Raw genomic sequence first — 14,910 nt, forward strand, 5'->3', positions numbered from 1 at the left:
CTAATTAAAACTTGATAACTGACTTAATGACTGACTGAATGAATAACCGACTTACTGAGAAAATAATGAAATTCATGAAAACCGAATGACTGAGTGAATAAATGAATGCATGACATTAAATAACTGACTGACTGACTGAATAGTTGACTCTCTGGATTAGTAACCAAGTGACTGCCTCTTGATTTAACTCTATTTGGTTTATCTGACAGGATGAAAGACAGATTTGCTGAATAACTAAACCCCCAATTTCTTCATATTATTCAACAGGTTCCTTCATTCCTGCCTTCTTGCTGAGCAACAGCATTTATTTTCATGCTTTGACATGAAACTGTCCGTTCTCCCTCGCGGTAAAGCTCCGTAGTCTGATGTGATGAATTCAGATAATCCGATGTGATTTGCTTGCTGTGTGTTTTGCACTTGAAGAGACAGAAATATGTTTTGAAGTCTGTCTCAGTCACGGCGAGGTCCTCCTGCACTAATCGATTCGAAACACTCTGCTCCTTTCAAACACTGTAATATTCCACTGCTCAGCGTGTGGTGCAGAGTTAAATGTCCTTTAAATGTCACCGTCTCTTATTGGACAAGAGTGTCCTCCCTGTGCTGCTCACATTCCGCACGTCCCCAAACTTCTGTTCCCACACTAAGTCAAGACTAGTCCTGACCAGCACTGCATTCAATTCAGTTCAATTTGATCCACTGTTTCTCTCTCTCTTTCCCTCTAACTCTTTCTCTTTGTCCATTTCTTTCTGTCCCACCCTCTCAGTTTGTCCTGTATCCTCTGTTTTAATCTGTCCCCTCTATGTCAATTTCTCTCTCTCTTTGACATCCCCTACCTTTGTCTCTCTCATTCTGTCCATCTCTTCGTTTCTTTTTCCTTCCCTCTATGTCATCTCTTCCTGTCTGTCCCTAAATCTCTTTCTCTCTTCCTCTCTTTCTGTACTGCCCTCTGTCTTCCTAAACAGACTTTCACTCTCTCTGTATGTCTATTTTTGTCTCTCTTTGTCCCTTCCCCTATCCATATCTCCCTCTGTCTCCCCCTGTCTGTTCTTCTCCATTTGTCCCTCTTTCTCTGTTTGTCTGTCTTTCTTTCACTTTGTCTGCGTCTCCATCTGTCTTTTCCTGTGTGTGTGCTTCTCACTGAATAATTCCCTCTATCAATCTTTCACTCTCTATCAGACAGATCTTGTCTCTGACTTTCCCTTTCCATGTCTGTCTGTTTTTCTATCTGTCCCTGTCCCTGTCCTTCTCTGTGAGAAACTGAGTGTATTAACCAGAGTAATCACACCACTTGCTTGTTCAAATTATTGTGTTGGTCGCTGTTTATTCTCTATTTGTTTGTAATTCATCATTTTGATTCCCATTGATTCTGTGAGCTCCATTATACGGAGCATGTTTTGGTTTATTAGTGTGATTAGCGCACGGAGTTGGCGGCGTGTTTTTCCTCACGTGGTGTTATCACGGCCCGGGAGAAAATTGCGTTTTTAACAATTAAGCCGGCGGCATGCGATCAGAGTTGCCGCAGGTGTCGACGTTTCAGCAGACGAGTGCACATTTGCTGTGGGTGAAGTTGTGGGACATGAGAACATTTTTTTGTCAGCTTCCAGAATAAACAACTTTATTGCATTGTTTCAACATACGCCTGTGTTCAAAGCAGCAAGTGACAAGTCGCTCATGTTGCGGGTAATTTGTGCCTCGTGGGTGTGTAGCGACTTCTCCTCTTGTACTCATAGTGTTTTTTTTCACCACAATGTACAGCCTGAAGCTTACACACTTTATAAACACATTTGTGTTTGGTTTGGTTTTAAATATATTTATATTAATATTGTTTGCTGCCTTGCACCTTTGGGGATCAGCGGATTCAAGTCCTTCCTCTGCCCTCTGTGTGCAGACTGCCAACTCTCCCTGTTCTGGATTGGTTTCCTCCAGGTACTCGAGCGTTTTCCTCCAGTTAAAAAAGGAATTATACCGAATTATACAGTCCTGAGAAACGGACAGCTAGTGAAATAGTTGTCTTGTGCACTTTTATTTCACTCTCAGCCACTGTACTGTACAAACTCCTTCAGAGTAACTGTTGGCCTCCCTCTGGTTCCCTCACAAGTCCCAGGTTGTGTTTGGAAGATGCTCGGTTAAGATTCCACTCCTTCCTCATTGAACCAATAGTGCTTAGTTTTGTAATTGTACACCAATTACACTATTTTACACTATGTTTTTTCTTCTTTCATTCAAACTGACAGTCTCTTCACGTGTTTTTTTTTTTATCAGCTGTCCTCATTAAGACATTTTTGTTCATCAAAAACTTCTGGTACCTTGGGGGAGGGGTTTAAATCATATTTTTCATACAGAAATATATACGAATCATATTTTTAATGCTTAAAACCATACATTGTAGTCATTTTTTTTACTTTTCCAAACTGTCCATGATGTATATGTGCCCCATTTATGGTTTAACAACCTTATGCCCCAAGCTATCTACACTTCCCTGCACACACACACACACACACACACACACACATATATATATATATACGTTTATTGTTGATAGTATATAGCTTATAGCTGGTGTCAATTTCTTTTTTAAAGAACACTTTATTGATCCTATACGGAAATTGTTATTTCTTTACATGTCCCAGCAATATAGGAACCTGAAGTTAGAGCACAGGGTCCGCCAAGTTACAGCACAGAGGGTTAAGGCCCTTGTTTAAGGGTTCCAAGTGTGGCAGCTTGGTGATACCAGGGCTTAACCCCTGACCTTCTGATCAGTAACCCTGAGCCTACTTAACTACTGAGCTCCTAGCTCCCAAATGTATTAAAACGTATTGATGATCGCTTCAGCCAGTTACTCAAAATATTGAACATTGATTATGCTGTTTTATCTTTCTCGCATTAGAGTCACGTGAAAGTTAGAGACCCTTTTTGCAACCCTATTCGAAACACATTTTAGCGTATGTATTGTTACCATTTACTAACCTAAAATCAACCATCTAGCTGATGTTTTCTAACAAGCCAACCAGCATTTAATGACTCAATAGATTATACACTATAAAACAATTACCGTATTTTCCGGACTATAAACCGCTACTTTTTTCCCACGCTTTGAACCCCCCGGCTTAAACAACGAAGCGGCTAATTTATGGATTTTTCCTGGGTTTTTCCCGGTTTCACAAACTTCAAGCCAAAAAACTGAGCCCCATAACATTAGACCAATGAAATTTCCGAACAGGTTCAGGTGAACCAATGAAACTCTTTATATTAAATCAGATGCGCTCCCACTGAATCGGGCCGCACCACATCATAAATATGGATGATGTTCCTCTGACGTTTGACCTGCCGCTCACTCGGACTGTCTACAGGAAAATCGAATCATTCGTCTCGCTGAAAACAACCGGGCATGAAAAAACTCACTTTAACTGTGTTCTGAGCTGCACGGCATCGGGAGAAAAGCTTCACCGATGGTGATTTTTAAACGCACGACGATGCCAAAAGAAAAACTCTCGAGAGAAATAGTTGTGAAAGGAAAGAGGAAGACAGTGAACAATGACTTTCTTGGTAGGCTACTGTTTAGATACAAGCCGTGTAACAGACACTGTCTTTCGTTAAAGCCTGTGTAAAGTTCATTCGTTTCTAGCCTGCGGCTTATAGACAGGTGCGGCGTATTTATATTCAAAATAAAAATCTTTGTCAAATTCAGTGGGTGCGGCTTATATTTGGATGCGCTTAATAGTCCGGAAATTACGGTACACCTATAGTGCAAGTTGAACATCCTACTCCAGGTTTAGTCTTGCATTGCTGTTAGAAATACCTCCACACTTCTGTCATAAGAGAGAATAACAAGAGAGAGAGAGAACGGTTCATACAACATACAAATTCCAAACAGCTTGAATATAAATTTGTATCAGATTTAAACTGCATTCTCTTAAAAAATATATAAAATGAATGAAAAAAGGCCTTGATGGCCGTGAATTAAAAGCCCTCATGCAAGCACTCATGATATGAGTGAAGAGTAACAAGTTGTTTAAGCCTATGCCTCACTAAAAAGAAAAAAAAAAAACACCTTTTTGCACACATATGACCTATAAAAGAAGTGCTTCATGGCCAAGTGAATTTTTGTTTACTTCTAAAAATGTTTCTCTGTGCTGTGTTTCAAGTAGGTGGGTTATTGTTATCTGTCTGCAGTACCGTGTCGCTCTCATATCAGAATCCATATTACCTTTGGTGTAGTGTAAATAATGAGAAATGTGACGTGGCGCATAAGGAATGGGGAAAAAATAAATGGCTTTTCATGACAGCGGGATTGAGGATGGGCTTTGTTCCATTCTATCAGCACATGTTATTTCCTATATTGGTATTCCTTCTCTCTCTTTTTCTTTCTCTCTCTCTCTCTCTCTCTCTCTCTCTCTCTTTCCCTCTCTCTCTAGATCTCTGCATTACACACAGAAAATCCCAGGTGAAGTCTCGTCACTTGATGCTTTCTGCTATGCAACTGTGCAATCAACTTTCTGAGGTGACAGCACAGGGGCTAAAAAAAAAAAAAACAATAAAGAAATAAAGCTCCCACTGGGGTTCTGAATCACCATAGCCTATCCTCAGTGCTGCATTATGATTCATATGCACTCATTTTCTTCTCCTCTGGTGGTCTGATTGAATTGCGGTTGTAATAGTGACTAATGCAGCCCAATTAAAACAAAGTGAAGTCAGCACTTGGGTCACTGAAGTTAAAAATCAGGCGAGGCTGACTCATCAAGGAGGCAAACTTCTTCGTTGAGCACAAAAACTGGCCTGTGGAACTGGTCAAGAGAACAAAGGGGTAGAACATAAATTATGACAGGATTATATTGCAACCAGGATTCTAAAAAATTTGTACAAAAAAACACTGATGGTCTGTTTGGTGACACCAGCAGGTTATCGACCTGAGAGAGAAAATATTTCAAAAAGTCTGCCTTTACCATATTGTGTGTGTCTAACAGACTGTTAAGACATGCTTGTCTACACCTGAACAGTGCATGGTGTGTGTGTGTGTGTTGCTTTTCTGCCACCAGATAAGAGAAAAGGTCATCCTTTTTTCTCAGCCGGATGAAAATGAATGTTCCCTGTTTGCTGTTCGATGCAGCATTTCACTTTGACTTGCCTGTCTATGTTATAAAGTCCTTGCAAAAGTATTCGCCCCCTTTAAAGGTCATTAGTTTCGTCTGGATGACCAGTGACGGTTCTCAGTGGGACTCAATAAGACAAGGACTTTGATTTGCCTAATGTAGAACATTTACTTTATTTTTGAACCACACAAACACTGTGTTTTAGCAGACTGAAGCAAAATTATACTGTACCCTTTGTTTTTTCATTCATTCATACTTCATTCAAATCTGGAAAGAAGTCCAGTTTCTGAAATTGAAAAACATCCCCAGACCATGGTGCTACCACCACCACATTGTCATCTGGCTCGTGGAACTGGTCAAGAGAACAAACGGGTAGAACCATGACAGGATTAGATTGCAACCAGGATTCTAAAACTTGTGGCCAAAAATCTGTACAAAAACTCCAGAGAAAACATCTGTACCATCTGTAGAGATGATGTTAATTGAGGTACAGTGTGTCTTGTGGTTAGGTTTGCCTTGTGTAAGGAATCCTTGTGTTCCTTATACCAAGAAATCTTTTATGCCTTCTTATGAATCTTCTTGAATGTTATCTTGGCTCTGGTTGCCTCACCAGTCCCTGTAAAAATCCCCTGTTTTGAGAAATGGCCTTGTCTAGGTAGTTTTTAAAAAGTGTTAGGTTAAGCTTCCACTACTTTCTTATTGATCCAGTGCTTACTGTTTGTCAAAAGTCTTAGAAATAATTGTACACCAATTAAATTTTTTTTTATTTCTTTAGAATGCTCCATTGTCTTCATTTTTTACTTATTTCATTCAACCTGACAGTCTCTTCAGCGAATGTTCAACTTGAGTCTTTTTTTTAGGTTTTGATTGCCCTCATTAAGACCGTTTTCTGAACTTCTGAAACATGGGTGAAGAATTTATTGAAGTCTTGCTGACCAATAATAAATTCCTTGAACATCAGAGAACATGGGTTTGCAATGTAAATCAAGTGTAGGGAGGTGGTAGCACAGTGGACTTCTGATGGAACGGTCACAAGTTCAAATCCCAGCACCACCAGGCTGCCACTTCTTGGCCTTTAGGACAATCCCTTTCCTGCTCTGTTGAAAGTGAATAAAGGTGTCTGCCAAATGTCATAAATAGAAATAATTATTTGGTGTGTCCATCTTTTGGCTAAAAAAACCCAGCATCAATTCTTCTGGAGGATGGAGTAGCTCAGTGGTTAAGATGTTGGCGTTCTAAACAGAAAGTTCTAATCCCACCACCATTAAGCTGCCATTGTTGGGTCCTTGAGCAAAGCTCTTAACCCTCAACTACTCAGTTGTATAAATGGGATAGCTGTAAGTCGCTCTGGAAATGGGTGTTTTACCAAATACCAATGCAAATGCAAAGTTGTTTTTAATGCTTAATGTTTCTTTTCAAGTCGATAAATGCCACTATAGAACAGACACAAGTGGCACTCCTACTGCTGTTAATCCTCACAGACCTCAAGAACATTTATTTCTAATTGTCCAGATTTTTCACACCTCAGAAAGAATGTACTGTACAGTGACAAACATCGGTTAGTGTCGCTTATGTAATGTGGCCTATTTAGGGCTGCGTTCTGTAGAACTCAAACTGTATAATGTACATAAAAGTATCATATTCAAGTAACAGACATTTAGGCTTCACCACTATAAGGATTATGCCCAAGAATTACATTTCCAAGCAGCACCTACACTACCATGTCCCCCACATGTCACGGCTCTCACACACCTGTTTCCTGTTTAGTCTCACCTTCCTGTTTGTTTTACCTTTTGTTGTTCCAACTCAGGCTGGCAGCTGTAGCAGGTTTTCTTCAATTAGATCTTAATGTGTTGCCATGTTCTCTCTATTTTTGTGTCGTTTCACCATCATCACCATCAACTTTTTACGCCTCTATCACATGAAGGCTATACTGTCAAGAAAGTTTGTTCTGCATTGTCAAACAGATTCTGTTTAAATTCATGAAATGGCTGCAGAGCAAATCCCAATTAGCTACTTCTAGGAAGGTGTCATGACTCCTTCAAAGGGTTTGGATTCAACCCCAGAGTTTTATTCAAATCAATAAACAAATGGATAAAAAAAGGGCAAATCCAGTATTGAAGTCAGGCTGGCAGAAAGTCAGCTGATAAGCAAGTGAGACAGGCATGGGGATAATAAGGCAAAGCTAATCAGTTTGAGCATCTTTCAAACCTGCTAAAGGGTCTGTTTTAGATGGCAAATATCAAAATGTCCGAAATTAGTAAATCGTTTAAAATGTAGTCATAGTTTTCAAATTGGGACACGGCTCATGATAAAAATCGACAATGAAAAAAGTTTTTAATGGAAATTTCTGTAAACGTTTCTGTAACTGCAATCATATAGTGTGCAGGTGAGTGTACGAGGTGGTATCGGTTTCTAAACTAGATTTGTTTTTTTACGTTTACACACTATAACCTTTAAAATAGTCCTCCTATAATAATAGTGCACAGCAATACAGCGCTCCCGGTGTTCCTGCCACTTCTGGAACATGTCCCAGAACTTCATTTTCAGGAAGAGGAGAAAGTCTGAAGGAGACAAATCTGTTGAGTGTAAGGTGGGAGTGGAAGTGAGATCATGTGGATTGTTCTCTGACGATCATTGCGCCCAAGTTGAGCTCTTGAAGGTCTTCCCGATCTCCCACTGTCTTGTTCTTCCGCTCTTGAAGCGCACGTGCCCCTCAAAACACCTCGAACGACTCGTCGCAGTATCGCCGTATGTCAGACGTATGACGTCAAGTCAAGTTTAGTTCTATAGCGCTTTTCACAACAGATATTTTCTCAAAGCACCTTTACAGAATTCAAGAGTTAAGGTGAATGATGTGTATTTAATCCTGATGAGCAGCCATGGCGACTGTGGCAAGGAAAAACTCCCTTAGATGTTATGAGGAAGAAACCTTGAGAGGAACCAGACTCAAAAGGGGAACCCATCCTCATTTGGGTGACGTCAAACGTTTTATGCAGAATTTCAAGTTTGTTCTAACTTTCTGTCCATGATGAAACCAAAGACATGGTAACGCACATGGTCAGATGTCCAGGGTTGCCAGATTTGCATTAAAAAGCATTTATTTTTCCAGAATTTAACCAAGGTTCTAAAGTTCACTGTGAATAAAAATGCCTTTGAGAGTGTGTAAACGCATTTCAGAAGTATCTCTGTCCTTGCAGCGGTGGGTATTAAACCTCTGAGCAAACAAGCAAGGCATCGGCATGTATGAAATGCATTACTGGCTGTCGCTCTTTGTGCAAATTTAGTACATCAAATGGAATATGCAATCAGATACACTGTCCATTACTCCACTTCCACCCTCCCCAGAGATTCCCCATGCCTGCTTCAAATATATATTTACAACGTGTAGAAGGATCCATGTTTCAGTATGCTTAATGCTTAAACTGCTTAAACACCAATTTACACAAGAAAGCATGCACATAAAGCTTACTATGTAGATATGTTTGAGAGGTTCCCATTGTTCAGTTTGCTCATTTTAAGTTATATTAAACCGTTCCTTGCATGATTTGTCAATCAGAGCTTGACATGCTCAGCTAGCAGTAGCATGAACTACTGATTGGTCATTCATAAGTGATACGCTCATTTTATACGAATGTATTATATGACTCAGGACTTAGTTGTCTCAGAGAGACATTTTTCTGTTGGCTGCACAAGCTCAACATCAACTCAACAAGTTTCTTCTCTGGTGCGAGTATTATGTTTTTTTTCAGCCACATACAGTATATGGACAAAAGTTTGTGAACCCCTAACAGCAAGATTGGTTTGTGCTTTTTGAGCATCCGATTCTACATTTAGTCCTCATTTGCTGTTATAATAAGCTCCACTCTTTTGGGAAGATGTTCTACTAGATTTTGAAGTGTGTTTGTGGAGATTTTTGCTCATTCAGCTACAAGGGTTTTAGTAAAGTCAGGTACTAATCTACTGTAGGTGAGTTGAAGAGGCCTGGGGTGCAGTCAGCAGTCCAAATCATCCCAAAAAGCTTTTTATAAGGGTTCAGAAAGCAGACCATTTAAGATCCTCCGACCCAACTTGTGTAAATCATATCTTCATGGAGCTGGCTTCAAATTTGTTTGGAGAAGAAGCACATATGGCTGGATAAGTCCGGTGTCCTATTATTCAGATTTGTGGAGATTCATTCAGCCACAAGGGTGTTACCATGTTTCCCCGAAAATAAGCCCCAGACAAGATCGTCAGCAGCATTTACGGTAGTACCATAGAACCATAGAAACCACAGTGAGCTCTGTATTGATTCCCAATGCACTTGGAATAAAAAAGTCTGCCTTAAACCAAGAACAAAATGAGACTTTGAATATACCAGGCATTTGTTTTTGTGGATCATTTCTTTCCGCTTCAAGCAGATAAGATCTGTTCATAAATCATCAAGGTTTACAAATAAGCAAACGCTAAAAAAATATAATCCCAACGCACAGTTATTGCACAATAAAAATGTAAAGTAGTAAAACCTTGTGGCCTATAGTAATGCTTTTATTAATTGTGAATAAATGAGAGTATAAATAAAAGCAAACACACACACACACACACACACACACACACACACACACACACACACACACACACACATACACACACACACAGCTTAAGGTTTTACATGTCACAAATATTAATGGGATACTGAAAAGCTTCTCCCCATAACACCAACCTTATAGCGAAACACATGCTATAGCAATATTTAGAATATAACCTTTTTTTTTTATAATAATAAAAAAAAAATCTCTCGTACCTGAAATAATAGAAGCGAGTCGGAATTCATCAGAGAAATGCATTGGCTCGTAGGGGGACGTCTCGTAAAGTTCTTCTCCTGCAAACACAAACAATCACGTTGTTCATTAAGAGTCTCCTAAAGAGTCACTGCAAATAAATACTGCACTGTTTGATTTCGTTCTCAGATTGCTTTCTAATTCCACACGATGTTAAATTCTATATATGGTGCAGTATATACACTCAGTGCACCAAGGAGACGCATAATAACATAAAAGTCTGATTTTATTCAGCAAACACAGAATATACTGACAGACTCTTCAGTAAAAGCTCATCTGAGGTGCTTTTTTTTTGCTGTTGTCTAACTGCTATTATTAAGACGATATTTTCAACACAAACTTCTAGAACCTGGCAGATTAGAAATTCTTGCTGACCAATAATTAAGGAATTAAACTTTCAAGAATGGAACTTTCAAATCGACAAACTATTTAGAACCAAAGTGAGTTGAGATCATACGTCCAAAAATGATTGGCTTAGACACCACCATAGGATTTCAATAAAATAAATCTTCACGACGGGTTGCCATATATTGACTGCTAAAAGTGTCAGGTCTTAAGACCAGATGGTCTGTAAGTAAAAGTAAATAGATGTACACAGTGAACATACAGAAAGAATCAGAATCCTCTTTATTGCCAAGAATGTCAAATAAATGTTGCAAAGGAATTCTTGTTGATTGTGTTGTTGATGAACAGTGTGGGGTTACTCTAATGTTAGTGTTTATGGAAGCAGGTCAGAGATGATGGTAGGTCCTCCATATATTTTATGATGTCAGTTTCAGGTGGGAAGAAGCTGGTTTTGTGGCGTGAGGTTTTTGTCCTAATGGATCTCCTGACAGGGAGTGATTCAAAAAGACCAGGCTGAGAGGAGGCAGCCCCAATCCTAACTGCCCTCTTCAGGGTCCTGGAAGTGTACAGATCTTGTAAAGCTGCAAGACTGCAGCTAATAGTGCGTAATCCTTGCGCTAAACAAGTAATAGTATTTAAGAAGCCTGCAAAAAAACTGTATCTATAGTAACATACAGTCGCAGTTAAATATAGAGACCTTAATTAGAAACACTGAACTTGTAGAGCTAAACTGGCAATTTCATTTAATCATGTACAGTTAATATGATGATTTTGATAAATAAGCTGATGCAAAATAAGACACAAGGCATAGTCACACAATTCACACAGACACAATCTCTTTTATTGTCTATAATAATTATTTATTAAAACGTATCTACAAAAAAATTAATCTCATTACACTATTTTATATCTTTGTATGTTTTATAAGTGTACCTTTCAAGTTTTCATCTACACACCATGCATATAACGCATATAGGTCTTATAACACATACCTAGCAATGGATTATCTCTAACTTGTTTCTGATTGATTGTTATATTAGTGTATAAAATGCTACATGTACATCGTGTATAATTGCTTTACAGTGCATCACATAAAGAAAATACTTCAGATTTGTACATGACACCACTTTCAAGAACCTTTTAAAGGCTAATCACCTTAATAAATGACATACAATTCTCTTTCTCAGAGGGAAAGATACATTTTTTGATTGTAGAAAAGTACACTGTGAATGTAGCTAGAGAGTGTTTTGGAGCAAAACACAACCTGGGAGATGACGTATAGAATACGTAGCATTAGTTAATTAGCTTGCTTTTAGTCAGCTAACTCTGTACAAGATTTAATCCTACTTTAAAACACTTCAAGCGGCCAATTTGAGCTCTGTTATAATACAGTATCCTGACAACAGCATTCAGCGTGATGAAATATTAGGCATTTATCCTGACATCGGCGTTTATCCGAGTGCTCGCTGTTCCCTGAGCACTGGGGCTTAAAACATCGAGGGTTAGTGGTGGAAAGTCACAAATTAGTCCCTCTGTGGTGAACTACATCACCGCTATCATCCAGGCGTTCACCAGGGGTGTATTAAAACCCAGAAAGTTCTGGAACAATACCATAAATTCACTTTGGAAAAAATACAACATGGATTTGAAAAGGATTTTAGGTCGCTTGTAAGCTCACTGTGCTTGAGCGGTAAAACGTGATTGTGTGACGTAAATACATTTTTCTTCTTTTCAGTTCCGCAACTCAACACAGCACAAAATACTGGCTTTAATGTAACATGTTTAGCAACATTACCTCAGTCAGTCAGCTACATAAAACAGCAAATATTCACCTGCTACCTATTTAGCTAACCTGAGGTAAACATTATGTCCCAAGCATTAGTTGGATTATATTGCTCGCCAACATAAATCAATTATGCCCGTGTCTAATGATAATCAGTAGCAATTCTATCTTAACATTGTAGTGTATAAACCAAGACTGCATGCCGAATCTGTAGGAATAACATTTGTGGGCTCTAACAGGAAAAATAACTATGACGGGGTGTTTTGATGCAGGCTGAAAAAAAATACCACAGTGAATACCAAAGTGAATTATTTTCCTATAACAGAAAAGCCAGAAATGTGTTATTCTTCTTATTCCAATAAATAAATGAAGTAGAATTAAACACATAGAACGAACACATTATGCTTTTTTATTCGTTTATTATTATGGCATGTCTGTGAGACGTGTTAGTTCCTGTCGTCACTTGTTATCACTTTTCTCATATTACTGGAAAACCGCAAAAAAAAAAGCACCAGTGACCTCTTCCATTACATTAATGATAGATAGATAGATAGATAGATAGATAGATAGATAGATAGATAGATAGATAGATAGATAGATAGATAGATAGATGGCATATTATACTGTCATTATTTATTTCTACAAAAAGAAAAAGAAAAAAAATCAAAAAAGGTAATATGTGGAAAAACTTAGTGCACTTGATGGATCAATAACATGTTCCACCACCTTTAGGAGCAATAACTTGAAGTAATTGTTTTCAGTAAGACTTTATCAGTCTCTCACATCATTGTAAAGGCATTTTGGTACGCTCTTCTTTATTAATTTCCTTAAATCCAAGACCTGCTTATGACCAAATGACTTGTATTTTGTCCTGATACAACAGAACTAACTAGAATTAAAAAAAAAGGTGTAGTGTAGAAGATTGTAATTTTTAGTTTGTTCATTTGTAGGTGTACGTATTATACAAGCCCCAGGAATTGCTATAGAAATGAAAAAGTGGGCTCAAAATAAAAATTAGAATGAGCCTAAAGATTGTAGTGAGAAGGCATATCAGAGCTGCTGTTACAGAAAAATTTGTAAAACATTTGACAGAAAATATGGCAAACATGAATCATGATGTGAAAATGGTGCTGCTCTATAATGAAGATAAAAACAAAGGAGCGCGTGCAATATTTAATGCGGCGCAGTATCTCGAGTGCACAGAAAGGCTTTGTGGTGACATTTATTTAGGTTCCAGATTGGCCGATCAAATTGAACTTCAGCTTTGCCCTTGTTGAACCAAAAACACCTGTCAAAACACCTAAAGATGTTTCCTTGTATACAAGAATGGTGAATGGTAGTGAAGGAGAGTGAAAGAAAGTCACAAATCAACAAGTTTTACAAATACGCAAACAAAAGCTACTACACAACGCAACAATGATCCGATGTGACTCGATTTTCTGTGGTTGCGTTGTAAACGAATCTATTAGATAAAATGTCAAAATAAATGCTGTATTGTTTTATTGAGTTTATTGAACAGCACATCGGCTACATTTTATCTGGCTAAACTGCTTTAAACCCTGCGTAGTGGATCTCTCATCGGGTTGCACATTATAAATCTGTTGTTGTATGAACTACCAAATTGAACCCAAAACCCAAACTACCCAAAATCTAAACGAATAGAGAATTCTGAACAGCGGTTCGTCACGCTTCAGACTGGAAGCAATATGTCTCTCAGACAAATAATTAAAAAGCAAGAATACAACTGGGATTTCATCAGGGGGTTAAAGAGAAGAATCAATTTAGTGTGAAAAGGTATAATCAGGTCGGGTTAAGAGTTCAGGTTGCAAATGAATTTTTTGTTTAAAAAAAAAAAAAAAAAAAGTTCATTTTAAGCACATTTCAATCATCTATCGCCTTCACACTCTCCCGCCTCCGCTCAAACCTACCCTGCTCGAATGACAGCATTTTAATTATCATATATAACAAGCAATTATCCCGCACATCTTTTTTAAATCGAGTTCTAATTAGCTTGTGTATTTATACTCTCGTTTTTTTTTTCCCTCACTTTTTCCTTGTACAAAGCTCAGCTGATGGATAACAAATTTATTTATTATTATTGTATTAATATGTATATTAATACATATATTAATATATTTTTATTTGCCCTTCTTGAATTCCCATATGCCTGTTTTGGTATGACTCTGCTGACCCGTCACCTTCATTACAAGGTTGAAGAAAAAGCAGTGTGGGTCTTTTCTTTTTGCAAAAGAAACAAGAGAGAAAGAGAAAGCGCTAGGCAGTGGCATTATCAGTCCTGTATATCGTTTATGAATTATAATATTCACAACATTCGTGCCTCATAATCCTTAAAGATGTTCTCATGCGTTATTTACTTTCAAGAGAACGAGTCGCATAATAGCGTTTACATACTCCATTAAATGTTTGACGTTAAACAGTAAAGCGTTTGCATTCCAAATCCTGGGGATGCGAAAGGGCGTGTTTTATTCATCTCTCCAGCTCCGTAGGTTGTGAATAAGTACAGTGTAATGTGTACATGAGATCAGGATTAGTCCGGACTGTCATGCAATAGGAGGACAGGTGAACACAAGGGCAGGTAGAAAGTTTTTAACAAAACAACCAGGAAAAAAAGCCCAAAATGAAATTTTACTAAACGTAAAACAGGCAGATATTCGATCGATAAAGAAACAATGTGAAGAATGAGAATGCGAAAACCAAAACCAGGATTTTAATACACACAATAATCAAGGTGGAAAACAAATAGCTGTGAAATAAGGACACAGCAGGTGAAAGGCTGGAAATGAAAATACCAGAACTCAAGAAAGCAGAGATGTACATTTTACATTGACGTTCATGGCATTTGGCAGACGCC

General features: G+C 38.2%; 1 protein-coding gene across 1 annotated transcript in view; it reads right to left on the bottom strand.

Moving 5' to 3' along the window:
- gfra2b (GDNF family receptor alpha 2b) overlaps positions 1-14,910 on the bottom strand; it is an 88,743-nt gene that overhangs the window by 38,787 nt on the left and 35,046 nt on the right. Inside the window, exon 3 of the mRNA XM_046861999.1 lies at positions 9,874-9,951. Coding sequence (XP_046717955.1) covers positions 9,874-9,951 — 78 coding nt within the window. The remainder of the gene's footprint in view (positions 1-9,873; positions 9,952-14,910) is intronic.

This window comes from Silurus meridionalis, chromosome 11, assembly GCF_014805685.1.
Source record: "Silurus meridionalis isolate SWU-2019-XX chromosome 11, ASM1480568v1, whole genome shotgun sequence".
NCBI lineage: Eukaryota > Metazoa > Chordata > Actinopteri > Siluriformes > Siluridae > Silurus > Silurus meridionalis.